The 17655-nt window shown below is 39.4% G+C and overlaps 1 protein-coding gene and 1 long non-coding RNA gene across 2 annotated transcripts in view; both read left to right on the forward strand.

Annotated features, from left to right (window-relative positions):
* PSMB7 (proteasome 20S subunit beta 7) overlaps positions 1-17655 on the forward strand; it is a 57701-nt gene that overhangs the window by 27341 nt on the left and 12705 nt on the right. Inside the window, exon 6 of the mRNA XM_036329700.1 lies at positions 3994-4052. Coding sequence (XP_036185593.1) covers positions 3994-4052 — 59 coding nt within the window. The remainder of the gene's footprint in view (positions 1-3993; positions 4053-17655) is intronic.
* LOC118667071 lies at positions 4059-16827 on the forward strand. The gene is made up of 3 exons (XR_004971154.1): positions 4059-4256; positions 12856-15218; positions 16530-16827. It is a non-coding gene; the product is annotated as an uncharacterized LOC118667071 (long non-coding RNA).

Consider the following 17655-nt stretch of genomic DNA (forward strand, 5'->3'; position numbering starts at 1 on the left):
TATTATACATATGTAGTTTTAAGAGATGTTGAAACAAACCTAGGAACTTGAATGAAATTACTAAAGGGTACTGGTCTCATTGAGTTTGCCATCTTTTTTCTTCTTAATGGCCAACTCCTTCTTCCTTCCCCAAGTTTACTTGCCTTGAAATGTTGTGAAAATTTGCATCTTGTTCTCTGACCACTTTGGGCAATTGCAGTCCTATTTGAAATTCTAACTTCAGTTTTCTAAACAACAGACACACATTCAGAGTTTCCTAGAAACCTGTTGACAAAGTCAACACTTCTGTATATTTCTGAAAAGGGGGCGCCAAAGTCCTCCTTTTTAAAAAAGCTGGGAGCAGGAGCTAATTTGCAAGTGACTTAGAAATTGTTTTTAATATTGAATCTCCCTTTATTTTCAAGTTTATTTGTGGTCCACTTATTTTTTTATCTCAGGGGAAACAATCAGGCAGTTCAGCAAGCTCCCGCTTTCCAGAAAACACTGTGTGTGTGTGTGTGTGTGTGTGTGTGTGTGTGTGTGTGTGTGTGTGTTGAGGGTGGCATGCCTTATAAAGGGGGAAGCAGAAATACAATGTAATAAGGACCTCTGTGTCCTTTCTATGTTTATTTTTCCTACACCTTCCAGCTCTTAAAAATCAGTGTCTGATAGTGTGAAGCAACCCCACACTGGATAGATACATTTTGTTCCAAGAGTTTAGATTTAGTATGTAATTTCCACTTATAGAAATTTTGTCTGCAGTGTTGGTCCTAAGCAGGAAAAAAATATTTTTGGATAAATGAAGAATTATATTGGGAGGGAAATATTTTTCATTTCTTGAAATGGTGGATGGAGCTAAGCAGAAGAAAATAGATGTGCCCAGGAAAAATCAGAGTAAAACTAATTTATTTACTGTGAAACAGTCCAAAGAAAGGATGGCAAAGAAGAAAAAACAGGGTTAGTAAATTTTAAGGAAGAATGCCTTTAAGATAAGCATGGTTTTACCTTTTACCCTTTTACAATAAATGATTCTAGTTTTCCACAAAGTTGTTAGCTCTTAGATAGATATCCACCCTTCCCCTATCTTTTTTTTTCCACATCCATTAATCAAATGTTTTGTTTTGTTTTTTTAATATATTTTATTGATTTTTTTACAGAGAGGAAGGGAGAGGGATAGGGAGTTAGAAACATCGATGAGAGAGAAACATCAATCAGCTGCCTCTTGCACACCTCCTGCTGGGGATGTGCCCACAACCAAGGTACATGCCCTTGACCGGAATCGAACCTGGGACCTTTCAGTCTGCAGGCCGACGCTTTATCCACTGAGCCAAACTGGTTAGGGCCAAATGTTTTATTTAAAATTGAGATATATTACTTGAGTTTTCTAGATCCCTCTGTAAACAATATTTTATATCTTTTTATTTTATTTTTTTCATTTTAAGTTTTACATATGTCTCCTTTCCCCCCAATTGACTCCCCCCTCCCGCCAACCATTCCCACCCCGGGCAGGCTCCCACCGCTCCAGTGTCTGTGTCCATTGGTTATGCTTATATGCATGCATACAAGTCCTTTGGTTGTTCTCTTAACTTTCCCCTATCCTTTTTTTTTTTTTAAATATTTTATTGATTTTTTTTACAGAGAGGAAGGGAGAGGGATAGAGAGTTAGAAACATCAATGAGAGAGAAACATTGATCAGCTGCCTCCTGCACACCTCCTACTGGGGATGTGCCCGCAACCAAGGTACATGCCCTTGACCGGAATTGAACCTAGGGCCTTTTAGTCCGCAGGCCAATGCTCTATCCACTGAGCCAAACCGGTCAGGGCTCCCCTATCCTTTGTTAATGTTTATTTCAGCCTCTGGTGTGGTTACCCTGACTCTTCACAGAGATATTCTTGGACCATGTCACATGCTGTTGTGCGCTCTGTAGGAGCATTTTGTAATTAAAAGTATTTTTTCTGAGATTTCTTTATTTGCATACAAAACCAGCCTGCTTTTTTTTTTTTTTTTAAATATATTTTATTGATTTTTTACAGAGAGGAAGGGAGAGAGATAGAGAGTTAGAAACATTGATGAGAGAGAAACATCGATCAGCTGCCTCCTGCACATCTCCCACTGGGGATGTGCCCGCAACCCAGGTACATGCCCTTGACCGGAATCGAACCTGGGACCTTTGAGTCCGCAGGCCGACGCTCCATCCACTGAGCCAAACCGGTTTTGGCCAGCCTGCTTTTTACTACCCAGTCTGAGATTGGTTCTTAACCTGTGCCTTAAAACAGACACGTAGGTTACTTTTCCTCTTGATCCCTGAATCTCAGAGTAAACGTGTGACTCACAAAGTATTAATAGACTACTCTATTTCCAGATTTTTAAGGACACATTTACTATGAAATTAAGAGGTTTGGTTTTGATGAATTTGCTGTGGCATATCTGCTAGTATTATTTGGGTGCATTACCTTAATATATCTTTAATTTTTACTCTTTCTGAATTGCTTTTAATAGTCCTTTAAATAACACCCCCCCCCTTTTTTTAAAAAGAGAAAAAATTCTGAGAGGGGAAAACGGGGTTGCCTTTTGCTCCCAAAGCCTAAATGAATAGTCATTGCTTGTAATGCCGGTCTCCACTTGACGCTTCCTACTGCTTTGGATGTGATGTATCTGGTGCTGTGAAGGTAATGATCCTCAACCGCAGCAATATTCCGTAACAGGAGTATCTGTCATATTCATTGGGATTACCATGTTCATTGATTTGTGTCTGTAAATCTGCTGTTTCTACCCTTTAAATTTGATCTATAATTGGACCTCCTTAAATGGTTCAGATAAGGTAGTCTGTATTTTCTCAATGCAGCATTGCTGTCAGCTTCTCCTTTTTCATTATACATTCAGCAGACTTGATAAAATCAGCAGGACACCTCATTTGAAACTGTTTAATCGCTGCCTTTTTCCTTTGCTAAACCATTGAGGTGGTCAAGCGATGTACACAAATCATTTTAAATAGAAAATATGGTTTTCTCTGTGACCCAGCTAAATAGATAGTGTTATGCAAAACAAGTTAAAAAGTAATAAATGCCAAAAAAATCTTCTAATTGGAGTAAAAAATTGTGGGCAACTCTATCTTCTTTCTAAAGGTAGAGTATCCTGAGATATTGCCAGGACTGTAAAGACAAGATGATGGTTTTCTAAAGATTCTCTGGTTTCTGAACAAAGCAAGTTTAATTTAAAATTTCAAATAGCACTGCGCTGCCTTTTAACATCCATTCTCAGGGAGCCTGTACTTATTTGTAATGCCTTTACATCCTACTTTTGTGGGGGGAAATTTGCCATCTGTTAATATCTATGCAGCATAACCTTTCAGCCATTTGCTATTGTGATAATAAATTTTTGTTTCTTTGTCTGTCATTTTGTCTACTCAGCTGTTACTCTTCAAAGTACAAACTAAAAATAATAGCTCTAAATAAATGCCACATAATAAAGTGTTTTACAGTTGTAGCTGGAATATCCTGGTGGCTGCGGCTCGCAGTCCTGTTACCATTGCTGGTGCTGTAGTTTCTCCCTGCATGTCAAGGTGACTCTCCCAGGGCCAGCTCATTAAAACAGTCTATTCTTTCTAACTGGCTTGGTATTTAGCGCCGTACCCAGCAGCCTGCCAAGGCACAGTTGTGGAGCACAAGACTCACGGCATAGGGTGTATGAAATTATGTGGCATTCACTTTTCGAAAAAATACAGATTCTCCATAACCTCATTTTCCTGCTTCAGCACTTTATTGTAAATAATTTACAATTACTACTATCAGTAGTAGAAGTGGGGCCAGTTGCAGGTTTACCCAAGATAGTGGTAAGTGTGACTCTAGGCTTTTGAAGAGCAGTATTTACCTGGTTTATGTGTTCCTATAGGATTAATATTTACACTGTACTTGAATGTGACACTGGGCATGTTTTGCCATTGTTACTGCCTCAAGGTAACTTGAGAAGCTGGGAGTTGGTAAATACACTAAAAATGCATCTTTTTCTTACAGGTTCTGGCTCCTTGGCAGCAATGGCTGTGTTTGAAGCTAAGTTTAGGCCAGATATGGAGGTATGTAAGTCCCTGCAGTTTTATTCTTGCAGATATTTTTCCAGTTGTATGTCGAACATTTGCAAATTGCTGATTCCTCCAAAGCTTGTACAGCACAGTTGTTAGTTGGAATGCTCGTTGGCACAGACACTGTGTTTGCTGAGAAGACCGGTTGCTCAGGGAAAGCTTCACTTGGAGTGGCCCTGCGTGCCTCTTGGGCTTGAGGTCAGCATTGTTCAGCTTTTGCTCTGGCTTTGGGCTGTTTAGGAGTCTTCTTGGCTGTAAATGCTGCTGCAGTGTCGAATGTTTTCTTATGTACTAAGCTTTCTGTGTCATGGTATCTCAGAATGACAGGTTTTTTGTTTTCTTATTAAGAATAGAGAAACTGTGAATGTCTTTGTGTGTCACACAGACCTGGTCTGAAAGTGAGGGCAATTTTAAAAATCCCTTAGATTGTTCTGCATCTGGCAGCAGAAGATGGGGATGAGACCTTGAGTGTAGTGGACTGTTGTCAGTGTGATGGATCTAGTGTCTCAAATACATTCATAAAGACATTCTTTTATTATATTTTCTTTGGTGGTGGGGGAGGGTGGTATCTTCTGAATGACATTCCACCCAAGTCTGCTTTAATGATAGATGTACCCCCATTAAGCAACCCCCTCTCTCCCAAATCTCCAAGAAGAAGCCCCCAGGTCTTGCGTTCTCACTTTCATAGGAGTGTTCATGTGCTTGGATACTTCCTGGCACCATGTTATTCCCCATTGTGCTTTATCCTTGCCACTAACCCAGCCTGTAGGCACACAAGTCCTGAAGCCAGCATTCATCATGTGCTCTTGGTTTTTTGATAGATGTTAATTTTTGATGGGGAGTATTCACTTGTTTTCAACAGTAGTAGGTTGTTTATGAGTGGTTTACCCTATTTTTAATAAATAGGATGTCTCTGGGAATTTTTGACAAAGCTTTATGCCCAATCATCCTTGGAGAGGATTGCTCATTTAAAAAAAAATTTGTTTTTGCACTGGCCGATTTGCTCAGTGGTTAGAACGTCGGCCTGAGGACTAAAGGGTCTTGGGTTCAATTCTTGGTCAAGGGCACGTACCTGGGTTGCAGATTTGATCCCCAGATCCGGTCAGGGCACGTGTGGGAGGCAACCAAACGATGTGTCTCTCTCGTGTTAATTTTTTTTTCTCTCCCTACCTTCCATTCTCTCTAAAAATCAGTGGAAAAAATATCCTCAGATGAGGATAAAACATTTTTTATTTTTCCACCAATTTGTTGTCATTGGAGCACCAAGTGTCATTGGAGCTCTGAAGCTCCCTCTGCTCTGTAGGTTTAGGCCAAGTGCCGTGAGAGCCAGAGAACGTAGAGTTGTGGATGCTCCTCAGCCAGCACAGCCGTCTCCTGCCAGAGCCACTTCGCTTTGGGTACATGAAGATAACACACATAAGTGACTTGGTTGCTAATGGCTAGATCTTCCCTTTCTTGGACATCTGTAGGAATAAAAACACCTGACTAAAGATAGGATTTAACTAGGTGTTTTAGGCTAAGAACAATAGTATTTTGCTCCAATTAAGAGTAGTAAACAGGTCCGAGTATCAACTATAAATGAGATTAGGATTGTGTTCTCATTTCTCAATGTGAAAATTTATTCCCACATCAGCATTATTTTCTGTTTGGGGTTCTTAAGTACAGAGAAAAAAAGAAGATATACTAGGTCACTAAAAGGAAAAAGAAAAAACAAGGTCTTCTGGTCTTGTAACTAAAGGAGAGGGGTTCCTTAGGCTCCACAGATCCATTACAAATAATGAAGGTAGAGGGAGAAGGACTGGTGGCTTTCGTTAGAGAATTGCTTCAGTAATGTCAAGCCCTCCTTTAAACCACATTAATCTTTTCACATTTTCTTGAAAGCTTTGTTTATTTCCAATTGATTGGGACCTCCATATGTTAAAGAAAAATGAGAATTGCAGGAAACGGAGGTATGAGGTATATTAAAAGTGACTTAACACTCTGCTAAAGTAATTTTACATTATTTATTTAGAGTTTGGAATTGAAATTATTCAAAGGCCATGAATTTAATATTGGTGTGATTTGGAGAAGTAAAGGGAAATGTGATCATCCCTTCAATAATATTTCTAATATTATCAATCTGAAGACTGTGTTCCTTAGATCAATTTTATCTGTAACTTGGAGAACTTCATATTCTGCATTAGTTACGAGACTTTAAACAGGTTGTTCAAATTTCTATTTCAGATTGATTACCTAAATTTATAATTTCAGGTGACTTTTTATTCACGGAAGTTATTGAAACTTGAATCAGACTGACAATCAACAAAATCATTTTAGTAAGGTGAAGGTAGCACCTGCTTCTCCAGTGAAGTGAGTTAAAAGTAAATAGCAGGCAAATAGTAGTGTAACACCTGTCAGTAGATAATACTTTAAAAATCTAAAGATGTTGATACTGAAAAAGTTGGTTGTGAAGATCAGGCAGCTGCCCGCTGGCACCCTGCTTGCTCTCGTGAAGATGAAATGGTGCAGCTGCAGGGGCAGGCTGAGACTGCTCGCCAAGTTGAGAGGACACTGTTTTAGTGACTTCGTTGTGAAGAGAATTTGACCAAGGTGTCATTTGGTTCTGCATTTTCATAGAAATCAGGGAAATATTTTGGTTTCAAATTTCCAAACTTCTTATTTTCTGTTTTCCTGGGAAGCTTTTTTTTTTTCTGGGGCAAGAAACCCTTAACTTTTCCTGTCTATATTTTGAGACTGCAAGGTTGGATGACTAAGTCTGCTCATTCCTTTCTGTCGGGGAAAGGATTCTGGACATGCCTCAAACAGAAACCCAGGAGAGCATTGCTGCCTCTCCAATCTCGCAGGGATTGCCAGGACAGTAACTGATTACACTGCACAGAGAATTGCGTTGGGAGGGGGCAATTTTAGGCTATTGTAATTACGAATGGTTTGCTAAACAGTCATTTTTAGGTCATATTCATGAAGCAAACTCTTGGCTTTATTGTTGAAACAAATAAATTAGAGGAAGTCCATAGTTGTATGGTTTTGTGTGTGTGTGTGTGTGTTTTAACTACAAACCTGTGCCTTGGAATGAAAGTCCCTCCCTCCTTAAACACCATGAATGTTTCCTCATTGTGTTTAGCTGCACTGTTCAGTACAGTAGCCACCAACCACATGTGGCTATTGAGCACTTGATGTGGCTAGTCAGAACTGAGACTTAGTACAGATTTTTGTTAGTTTGCTTATTTTTTGTTAATCCTCAGCTGAGGATATTTTTCCCTTGATGATTTAGAGAGAGTGGAAGAGAAAGGGAAAGACAGAGTAACATCGATGTGAGAGAAACACGTTGATTGTTGCCTCCTGCACATGCTCCGACCAGGGGGGCCGAGGAGGAGCCTGCAACTAAGGTATGTGCCCTTGACTGAAATTGAACCCAGGACCATTTGGTCTGCAGGCTGATGCTCTGTCCACTGAGCCAAACCAACTAGGGCAGTATGAATTTTTTATTTAAAATCTCAATAATATTTATATTGATTATATTAAATAATACTATTTTACATTAGGTTAAATAAAAATAGTACAGTTAATTTCACCAACTTTTATTTTTTAAATGTAGATACTAGAAAATTTAAAACTGTATATGTTGTTCACATATTTCTATTGGACAGGGCTAGTCTAGCATCATTTCTTTTTTTTCTTTTTTCTTTTTAAAATATATTTTATTGATTTTTTACAGAGAGGAAGGGAGAGGGATAGAGAGTTAGAAACATTGGATAAGAGAGAAACATCGACCAGCTGCCTCCTGCACACTCCCCACTGGGGATGTGCCCGCAACCAAGGTACATGCCCCTGACTGGAATCGAACCTGGGACCTTTCAGTCCGCAGGCCGACACTCTATCCACTGAGCCAAACCAGCTAGGGCTAGCATCATTTCTTGAACTTGTTATTTGTACACCACAATTAAGATTTCTGCCATATCCAGATGCCATCTGCACTTTTTTGAAAATATTTTCAAATTAGCTCACTGTTTTATAAATTAAGGTACCATTTACATATAATGAAATGTACAGTTTGATAGGTTTTGGCATTTGTAATTAACCAACTGAGACTCAAAACCACCTAATATTTCCTTCACCTCACCGTACACCCACCCTCCCTGCCTCCCTCCCTCCCTCCCTTTCTTTCTTTTTTTTTTTTTAATAAAGATGTTTGTTTTAAATATATGTTTATTGATTTCAGAGAGGAAAAGAGAGGGAGAGAGAGATAGAAACATCAATGATGAGAGAATCATTGATTGGCTGCCTCCTGCACACCCCCTATTGGGGATCAAGCCCACAACCTGGGCATGTGCCCTTGACTGGAATTGAACCCGGGACCCTTCAGTCCACAGACCATCGCTCTATCCACTGAGCCAAATCAGCTAGGGTGCAAACTGTCCCTTTCTAATCAGTTTCCTCCCCCATCCTCCTCACAGCCACTTCAGTTTTTGTCTTTTTAATTTAAATTTATTTTTAAAAATAGGTTTACATGTATGAAATCTTGGGTTTGATGTTCTGATAATATTTTTCCTCCAAGACATATGAAAATGAACACATACTATTAATATAAGTAAAAATGTGTTCATTAGCACCGTCATGTGTAAGCCCAGGGGTGTGAATGTTAAACTTTGGGAAAACAGGTCTCCATTCCTGCCCTACTTCAGCCCTTCTTACCTCCTCCCTGTTCCTTGAATATCGTGTGTACTTGCCCAGGAAGCCTCCTCACTGCTCGTTTCTGCCAGCAGTGCTCTCAGTTGCTTCCTCTTTTATTTGTGTCCCTGTACTCCATCGCACACACTTGTCCCATTGTCTTATGGCAGTTTCCAGAGACATTTCCCCCACTTGCCATTGAGAGAGGGAGACCTTTGAGGGCAGGGGCTGTGAAATCATCTCTGTTTCTCAGCCCCTGATGTTCAGTAGGTGTTTGTTGAGTTGAGATAGAATAACCCTGAGCTAAAGTAAAATCTGAGTCATCAAAACCCACCTGGGAAATGGAAGGGACTATTTTTCCCCCTTCTGGGAAGTGCTGAAATTTTTTCTTTTTAGTTAACAGAGGAAGATAACTAGTACACTTCTCAAATAACATACATCATCGGGGTAGAGTCAGCCTAGCAAACCCCCACGTACACAGGCAGAAGTGAAGATGGGACAAAGGGCAAGTGCTCCTTGGGAGATTATAGGTCAGAAAGCAGAACAGTGCAGCCCAGCTGGGACTCAGAAATGCCTGAGACTGCCTCTGCTGTTTCCAGTCATCTGAGCCAGTGTCTTGTCCCACGTAGAAGCCTTGGTTCAAGATTTCAGAGAAACTGCCAGCTAATCATGTGAGTTTATGACACATTAAAATCTAAAAATCCTCACCCAGATGTGACCTTCGCATTGCCTTTAGTGGTCTTGTGTAATTTTCATTTTCTTGCTTTTCTCCTTGCTGTTAGCCTGGAAGTTCTCCTAGCATGGTAACTGGTACACAGTAGGTATTCAGCCAGTATTTGTTGAGTGAGTGGGATGAAAAGGTGTTAAAAGCAACTTTGCTCAATATGTAGTTCCCGATTTGATAACTTCACCTTTAGTGTTCATAATACTTAGCAGTGATAGAAATGAAGGCATAAAAGATTGTATTACTGGTGGTAATCCTATGCTTTATTTTTATCTGCAAAGGTGCATATTTGGAGATTGTACCTATGTGTCAGCAGAATAGTGCATTTTGAAAATGTGGACATTCACCTCATGACAAGGCACCAGCTAGAGGTTTTTTGGGTGGTGATGAATTGCATGAAGCTATTCCTCCGGATTTTTTTCCTGTTGTTTAGGCTGGTATCAGAAGTAAGCCCTGGATTCTGGTTATTACCCACAGGCTAGCTGGACAGGAAACAAGTGATAACCACACTGGCCTTTTGAGTCCATTTTCCAGTTAAGTATAAGGAAGTGGACCATAGCACTTGGGTTATGGTGTTAGCTTCATGGGAATATGTTTCTTGAAAATTGCTAAAAGTGCTGAGATAAAAACAGATTGTGTTTTAGGGTGGGAAAGGAATTAAGGAAATGAATCCGAAGATCATCCTGTTTCTTTGTGAGAAGGAATGTTTTCATTTGGCCCAGTGAGAAATTTAAACTCTTAAAGATTATCATTCATTAAAATGGGTAGAAGATTAATATTTAGTCTGTCAAGATTAATACTGTTCCCCCTTTGCACTAATTGTCAGAATCTCGTGCGAGGGCCGCTGAAGGGTAGTGGTGTGCGGCAGGACCCTCACATCATAGGGAGATGATTCAAAGGCAAACTGTCCTGCACCCTCTGGTATCGACTTGCAAATTAGCATCTGGAATCTAATTAAACAAGCTTAATGAAAGTAGCAGCTGAATGCTGCTGGAAAAGACAATCCGCTTTCCCCCCTCCCTGGTACATATTCTGTACTATTGAAGTTGGTCACCAAACAAATCACGTGAGCACAGTTAAAAAATTAGCATTTATTTGAAGAATAGAAACTGTTTTTCATTCTGTTCTGCATTTGGCATGCTCTGGCGTCCCATGAGAGCCATGCCACAGCAGATAGCGCACAATATTTATAAATCCATGACAGGCAATAATAGCAACTTGAAAAATTCTTTTGCTAGAATCTCAAGTTGAGAGCTGCCAAAAGCTGAGAGGATCAGATCTGCAGTGGCAGCTGCTGTGCCCTACAGTTAGAATTCTAGACTTTGAAGATGCTCAACTTAAAGAAATGAAGACTGCAGGCTTCGCCAATTTTTGCAGGTTTCTAGAGCCCTGGCTCTCTGCCTTTTGAAGATGAGTTGCTGAAGCTTCTCCCACTGCCTGAGGCGTGCTAACACCAGCAGGATCTTTTTCCCCTAGTCTTAGTGTGTCTTCAGTTTTAAGTAGCACATGCTTAGTCAGTGCCAACTGTTATGGTCCTTTCTCTGGTGCAGTACCGAGGGATGAGCTCTCACCCTATACCCTTCCGAGAGAAGCTACGAAGATAGATGGTGACGTATATAAGTGCCACTTCAGCTGTCTGATTTATGGAGTCATATTTCATCACTCAGCAAGTGCTGGCCTCTAGAGAAGCCCTTATAGATTGCTAAAGACGTGCACAGCCTTCGCCCTAAAGACTTGTGGTTATCTCACAAACGTGATGCCAAACACCTAGCTACAGAGGAAATAGAATTAATCTGTCATTGCAGGCAGCTATAGATCCACTTTAAATAATGAAAGAGTTGATACTAATATGGCACCCTGGCAGCAAATCTTAGAAATAACTGTAGGTTTTTTGTTTTTAAGTCCAGTAATAGAAAGACACTGAAGTTATAGATTTCTTTGTGCTTTGCAGATGGACAATTGCGTGAGAGCTCAGTATTATTTTGATTTTAAAAACTCACAAAGAATCTGTTCAGTTTGGCACATACATTGCTCCCAAAGGAAAACAGAGTATGAGTTCAATGTAGTCGGATGGAAAGGGGCACGAGAGGTCAGGAGCTAGAGTACTGGGCTGTAAGTCTGTTTCCACTGTACTTCCGCATGTCTCTGGGCAAGCCACGGTCCAAGACTGTCCATCTAGAAGATGGGGACCCAGAGACCTGCCTGCAGGCTGCTATCAGGATTAGATGTGGTCTGTAAAACACCTCATGTGGTGGCTCACACAAAACTGGCTCTAAAATATGGCAGCTGCTTCTGTTTTTTTTTTCAGTAGTAGGATAGAAACATCCCATAGCAACATGATTATTTGTAGTTGCATCAGGCTTGGTGATTTATAGCGAAAATAGATATGATTCTTCTTTCCCATCTGAAAGCTTAAAATCGGAGACAGACCTATGTAGTGGTCATAATGACAGCGGAAGAAGCCTTTTTAACACCTAATACCAGCTGTGGAAGGACTTACTATGGGGGCAAGGTATTGCAAACACAGTAATCATAATAGCTGATGCTTGTTGAGTGCTTCTGCTGTGTCAGGCTTTGTTCTAACAGCCTTTTCTGCATTATCTTATTTACATTTCAATAGTCACGTGAGGTCTGTACTTAGTTATCCCCATTTTGTAGAGAGAAAAATGAGGGTACGGTGAGGTCACACAGCTAGTCAGTGATGGACTCCTGGTTTGAACCTGGTCATCTGACTTTAGAGCCCTCTGATGTAATTGATCATGTGCTGTTTTGCTTTTTTGCTAGGCCTGTAATTCTTTGACAGCAGAGTGTGGAAGACTTCTTATTCCAGGGGAGCAGAGATGTGGGCTCCTTCGTCTGTTCCTTTTCTCTGATGAGGGCTTGTGGAGATGGCAATAACTACACAAGTGTCAGAGGAGGTTCACATACCTCTGACAAGCGGCATTGGAAGGAGCCCAGGAATAGAAAGGTGCAAGGAAGTTAGATTTACAGAGATAATGGGAAATAGAAATAAGTCATTTGGGCTATGGAAGATACTTTTTTTTCTTCTTTGAATTCTAGATTTGTTTTCACTTCTTAACTGTCTTCTAACCCAAATATCCTGTGGTTGCTTCAGCGCCCCCCCCCCCCCCCAAGTTTTCAAATATTCTTTACAAGAGAGCTCTTTTTCTCTAGATAGGTAACGTTCAGTTGGCATAGCCCTCTTCAAATTTAGTAATGAGACCAGGAAGTCTTTAAATGTTGGTGAATGGCATTTGTCCATTTGAGGCAACTCATGAATAACTTCAACGAAAATAAAAAAATAAGCAAGGCTATCATATTTGAATAATGAGGTGCTCTTTTTTTCCCAACTGCCAAAACTTTTTAATCTTTGTCAACAATTGTTCTGTCCTCCGTCTTATTTAGGTTGCATCTGTGCGACTCTGAGCTCAGGAGCCCTGACAAGCGGCATATGAATTCTGTATTCATTAGTGATCTTGATCCAAATGCCTCTGTCCCTGCCATGGGGGCTCAGGTGTGGAAGCTGCTGGCTAATCCCACCAGCTGACATTCAGAGGTTTAATGACTCCATAGGAAGGTGACCACTTGCTGGGAGGTTTGCTGACGGAACCCACGCAGCAGACAATGGAGATCAAGGAAGACTATCAGTGTTTAGCCGAAGCACCTTCCTGTGCAACTTGAACCCTGTTGGCATCAAGCAGAGTTTTAATAAATGCAAAATTAAAAAAAATAATCTGACCTTCGATAGCTATCATAACAATGATTTTTCTGTCTGTATTGATATTGATGGTGTTTAAGACAGTTTTTCTTGTAGCACTTTAATAGGTGTCAGTTTAATGAGCTGAACTTGACTCACTTTTGCAGATTTTTAGATTTTAAGGTTATGTTGGTCTGGTTGCTATATCCATTTAGGTATGTTGTATGTCTGGGAAAAATCATATAGTTAGAACCAAAATGCATTCTTACTAAATGCTTTTAGGGATTTATGCTGACATTTTTATTTATGTGATCTCTAGCTTTTACAAAATTACTATTGGAATGTAAGTTCTTGGATTGACTTGTGACATGTCACTAGGTGTTTTGACCTTTTTAAGGTCCTCTAGTCTAAAAATGCTGGATGCCTTATTATTTAGTAACAGCTTCATTGAGATATAATTTGCACCCATATAATTTACTTAAAGTGTACAATTCAGCGATTTTTTAGTACAGAGTTGTGCAAATATCACTATAGTAAATTTTAGAATGTTTTCATCACCCTCAAAAGAAACCCATACCCATTAGCAGTCACTCCCCATATCCCCTGACCCTCCCAGCCCTAGGCAACAACTAACCTACTTTTTGTGTTGAAACACTTGCCTATTCTGGACATTTCTCATGGTAGGAGTCATACAATATACGGTCTTTTGTGACTGGCTTCCTTAACTTACAATATTTTCATAATATTTCATCCATGTTGTGCCATGTATTGGTACTTTATTTCTTTTTTTATGGTTGAACAGTATTCCATTGTATGGACATACCGCAGTTTATTTATCCATCCGTTAGTTGGTGGACATTGGGATTGTTTTCATATTTCAGCTATTAGGAGTAATGCTGCTATGAACATTCGTGTACTAGTCTCTGTGTGGATATATATTGTCATTTTTCTTGTATACACTTAGGAGTGGCATTGCTGACTCATATGTTTAACTTTTTGAGGAACTGCCAAACTGGTTTCCAAAGCAGCTAGGTCACTAGCAGTCTAAGAATTCTAATTTCTAACCCTCGCCAACACTTATTATCTGTCTTTTTGATTGTAGCCTTCCTGGTGGGTGTGAATTGGTATCTCATTGTGGTTTTGATGGATTCCTTATTGGTAAGACTAATGCAACTGTGGGGCTGTTTAGATGGAACTGCTGAAGCACTGGACACACTTCTTTACACACTGGATTTGGGCAGTAATTGAATTGGTTGCTCATTTGTTTAGATACTGAAAGGTCCCTCTTAGAGGCTCTCCCTGAGGCTGTTCTTGTCATTTGATTTCGGTCCTAATACCTGCTTATTGGCTTTCCTTAAGATCTGCAGCATTAACATCATAAATTGTGTCTTCATTTTTGGATCAAAAATGTATTAATTTTCTCCTTAGTTGTATTTAATGTAATGCATTAATTTTTAGAGATGTCAGAACCCAAAGATAACATTTCTGGGGCCCTGATTAGAATTATTCTTAGTAGTCATATCCAGTGGAGTTAAATAGTTAATTTTAGAAATGAACAGATATTAAAGATGGCACTCATTTTGTTCAGTGGGTGATTTGGAGAATTACCATTGACCTTTAGAATAGATATTAATGAGAAGATCCTGCTGATGGCTAAAGCTTCTCACCAGCATCGGATATTTTGAGTTGTCCTTCTTTTAAAAAGTGAATTTGTTCTCCAAAATTTGAACCCACTGGTAGGCCAACTTTGGAGAGGCAGAAGGAACTTCTTGCTCACATTTTCATCTTGTGGTGTTTTAGAAGGCAGATGGAAGTTTTGTTTTTTCACCTGATGCTTCAACAGCAAGACTGCTCTCTACCATAAGAGTTTGGAATTTAACATGTAATTGCTTCTCTCCCTTTGGTTTTCTAGGATTCCTTAGTCTTCCTTGACTTAGAAATAACCACTTATATGTCTGTCTCCTGGCCAAGTCCGTGTCTTCCTTGTCATGGTGGTGGCTCATTATCATTTCTACCCTTGCCATTGTATTCTGCCTTTGATGAAAGTTGAAGTTCAAAGTGTGATTTTTGGGTAAGGAGGTTGAAGGAAATTTTAGAAAGTTTGTTCTATTTTTCCTGTTTAGTATCAGGAAGCAAAAGGGGATTAGAAGGGAGGAGGCCAAGAAGGAAAGATATAGTTTACCAAAATCTGCAATGAGCTGGGAATAGATCCCTCCTGGTGCCTAGGCTCTGGAATTCAAGAATCAACAAATCTTAGGAAAGTGACCTTGTATAAAATTTGAAGGTCTCAATTTCCAATTCTTTGAGGAGTAATGAAAGTACTACAAATGCTATAACTGCCATAGTTATTGACTTTGAGAATTCTTCATTGATTTTTTTCTGCCAAAAATATTTCTGTGCAAATTTTTCCCTGTCTTCTACTCTGCTATGTAAATACTGAATTCATTTTTTTATAAAGTCAATATGTAATCAGTTAGCAGTTACTTATTGGGGACCAACAGAATGCAAGGCATTGCACTGGGTGCTGTAACCCAGAGGTAGTATTGAAAGAGGCTGTTCGTTCTGTCTGACAGTGGAAGCTCCTTATACAGCCATATGCAAAGTAGATTGAAAAGAAGGGTTTATTTGATTCCGTAGTAGATGGGTAATTATTTGTGATGCATTTCTTTGGAGCAGGTGTTCTATTTGAAATGTTTTCACTTTACATATTCCCTGTAACTGTGGAATGTAGGGGAAAATATACCATGTAAGAGAAATATTTCACAAAGTATATTGCTTGCTGCACCTGTGGCAGAAATCCAGCAGGCAAAAATAACTTTTTTGTGCCCAGAGACTGTAATCAGAGAGTCAAGAGCTAGATTCAGGGATGATGTTGAATAGAAATAAATGTTTAATGACTTTCACCTGTACAGGTAAAATTAAAAGGAAAATATTATTTCTATATTCTACATCATGATATCAAAGAGAAAATGGACTTTCCCCCCATCTCTTACCAAATTGAAATGCCTTTGCTAACTTGGGTCTCAGGGTCATAATTTCAGGCACTAAAAATACTCCCTCTTTCTAAGTCATCTTTTTTTTGTATTCAAGCCAAGCCAAGATCTGGAATGTTGTAGCTCCTTGGGAAAATAAAGAAGTTCCTTTATTCATCGATTTATTCCATTCTAGAAATCTCATTTTGTAAAAATTTTGAATCAGAACCACTTACTGAACAGTGACTTTTCATGGGAAGAGAAGGGATGCCCGCCCACGCCCCCCCCCTCCCCCCATCCCTGTATTTCATGTCAAAAGTGAGGTTGTGTGTCACAAATCCAAGAGGTCATCTGTGGTTAGAGGCTTGCAAAGTCTTGAACAATGGCTTTTCTGTGTTTCTTGTATACAGACTAGAGAAACGGAAGAAGTGAAATACAGGATTGAGTGTAACTGGATGGCAGCTTAGAATCTTATAAGTTTTGCCTTGGCAGGTAATTTGGCATAAATTGTTAATGTAAATCTGGGTTAGTGGTGAAGACGTTATTTTAGTAAAAAAGATAAACTGCTGATTAATTCAGCATAGAACTCAATTACAAATTGAAAGTGTCTCTGCGGGACTCCCGGACCCTAAAGACAGCAGATGTTGAATTGATACTCCAGCATATTTCACAGTGGTATGAAATATTAACATGGTTTATTATACTTGTGTGGTGTGTGGTATCAGAAAGGGGGAGGCGGGGTGGGGGGAGGGCATGTGGGTGTGCAAAGCAGCCAAGCATCACACATTTGCTAATATACACTGAAGTGCTATTAAGAATTTTAGGAAAGTTCCTTCTTATTTTTTAAAAAAATCAAATAGCTCTGTGGAAATATTAAGTTTAAAATAACATTTAGGCTAAATATTTAAATGTGGTAGCTATATACGTTCACATTGTACATGTAAATGAACATAAAACAAAAATAGTAAACTTACTAACAATTTTTAAATGGTAAGTGGGACCACTGCCTGTAAGAGTAGGGGAACTTGAGGGCTTGAACTGTGTGTCAGTGAGCGAATTGTCAGCTTTCTGGGCTGGAAAGTTTTCATGGGCTGCTGTACTGTTTTTACCTTCTGATCTAAAGCATATGGTAATTTCAAAATGCCCCTATAATTTTCACTGGCAGAGAAGTTTCATTTCTAGCCAAAGAAAAATGGCTTCACAGTTTTCATGTATCTGTATCAACTCGAGGGGGGAAAAGTCAGCAAATTTTATATATCGGAAGATCTGAATAAATGGAACTGCCAATATTTGAAGGGCTTGGCAATTCTTAAGAGGCATGAGAATAAAGTTGGCTTAGATGAGATATTTCAAAGCCATTACTACTATTATGACAGTTATTTTTTTGCTTCACAGCCTATATCAAGTCTAGGTTTTGCTAGCTGAAGTAAAAACAGTTCCAAAAATAGCCAAATGATTACGATAAGAACTAATACACCCTGGATACCCTCTCCTATTATGAAGGTTTTTTAAAGTGCCTTCTCAAAGATTTCTGAG

Source organism: Myotis myotis, unplaced genomic scaffold (genome assembly GCF_014108235.1).
Source record: "Myotis myotis isolate mMyoMyo1 unplaced genomic scaffold, mMyoMyo1.p scaffold_m19_p_12, whole genome shotgun sequence".
Taxonomy (NCBI): domain Eukaryota; kingdom Metazoa; phylum Chordata; class Mammalia; order Chiroptera; family Vespertilionidae; genus Myotis; species Myotis myotis.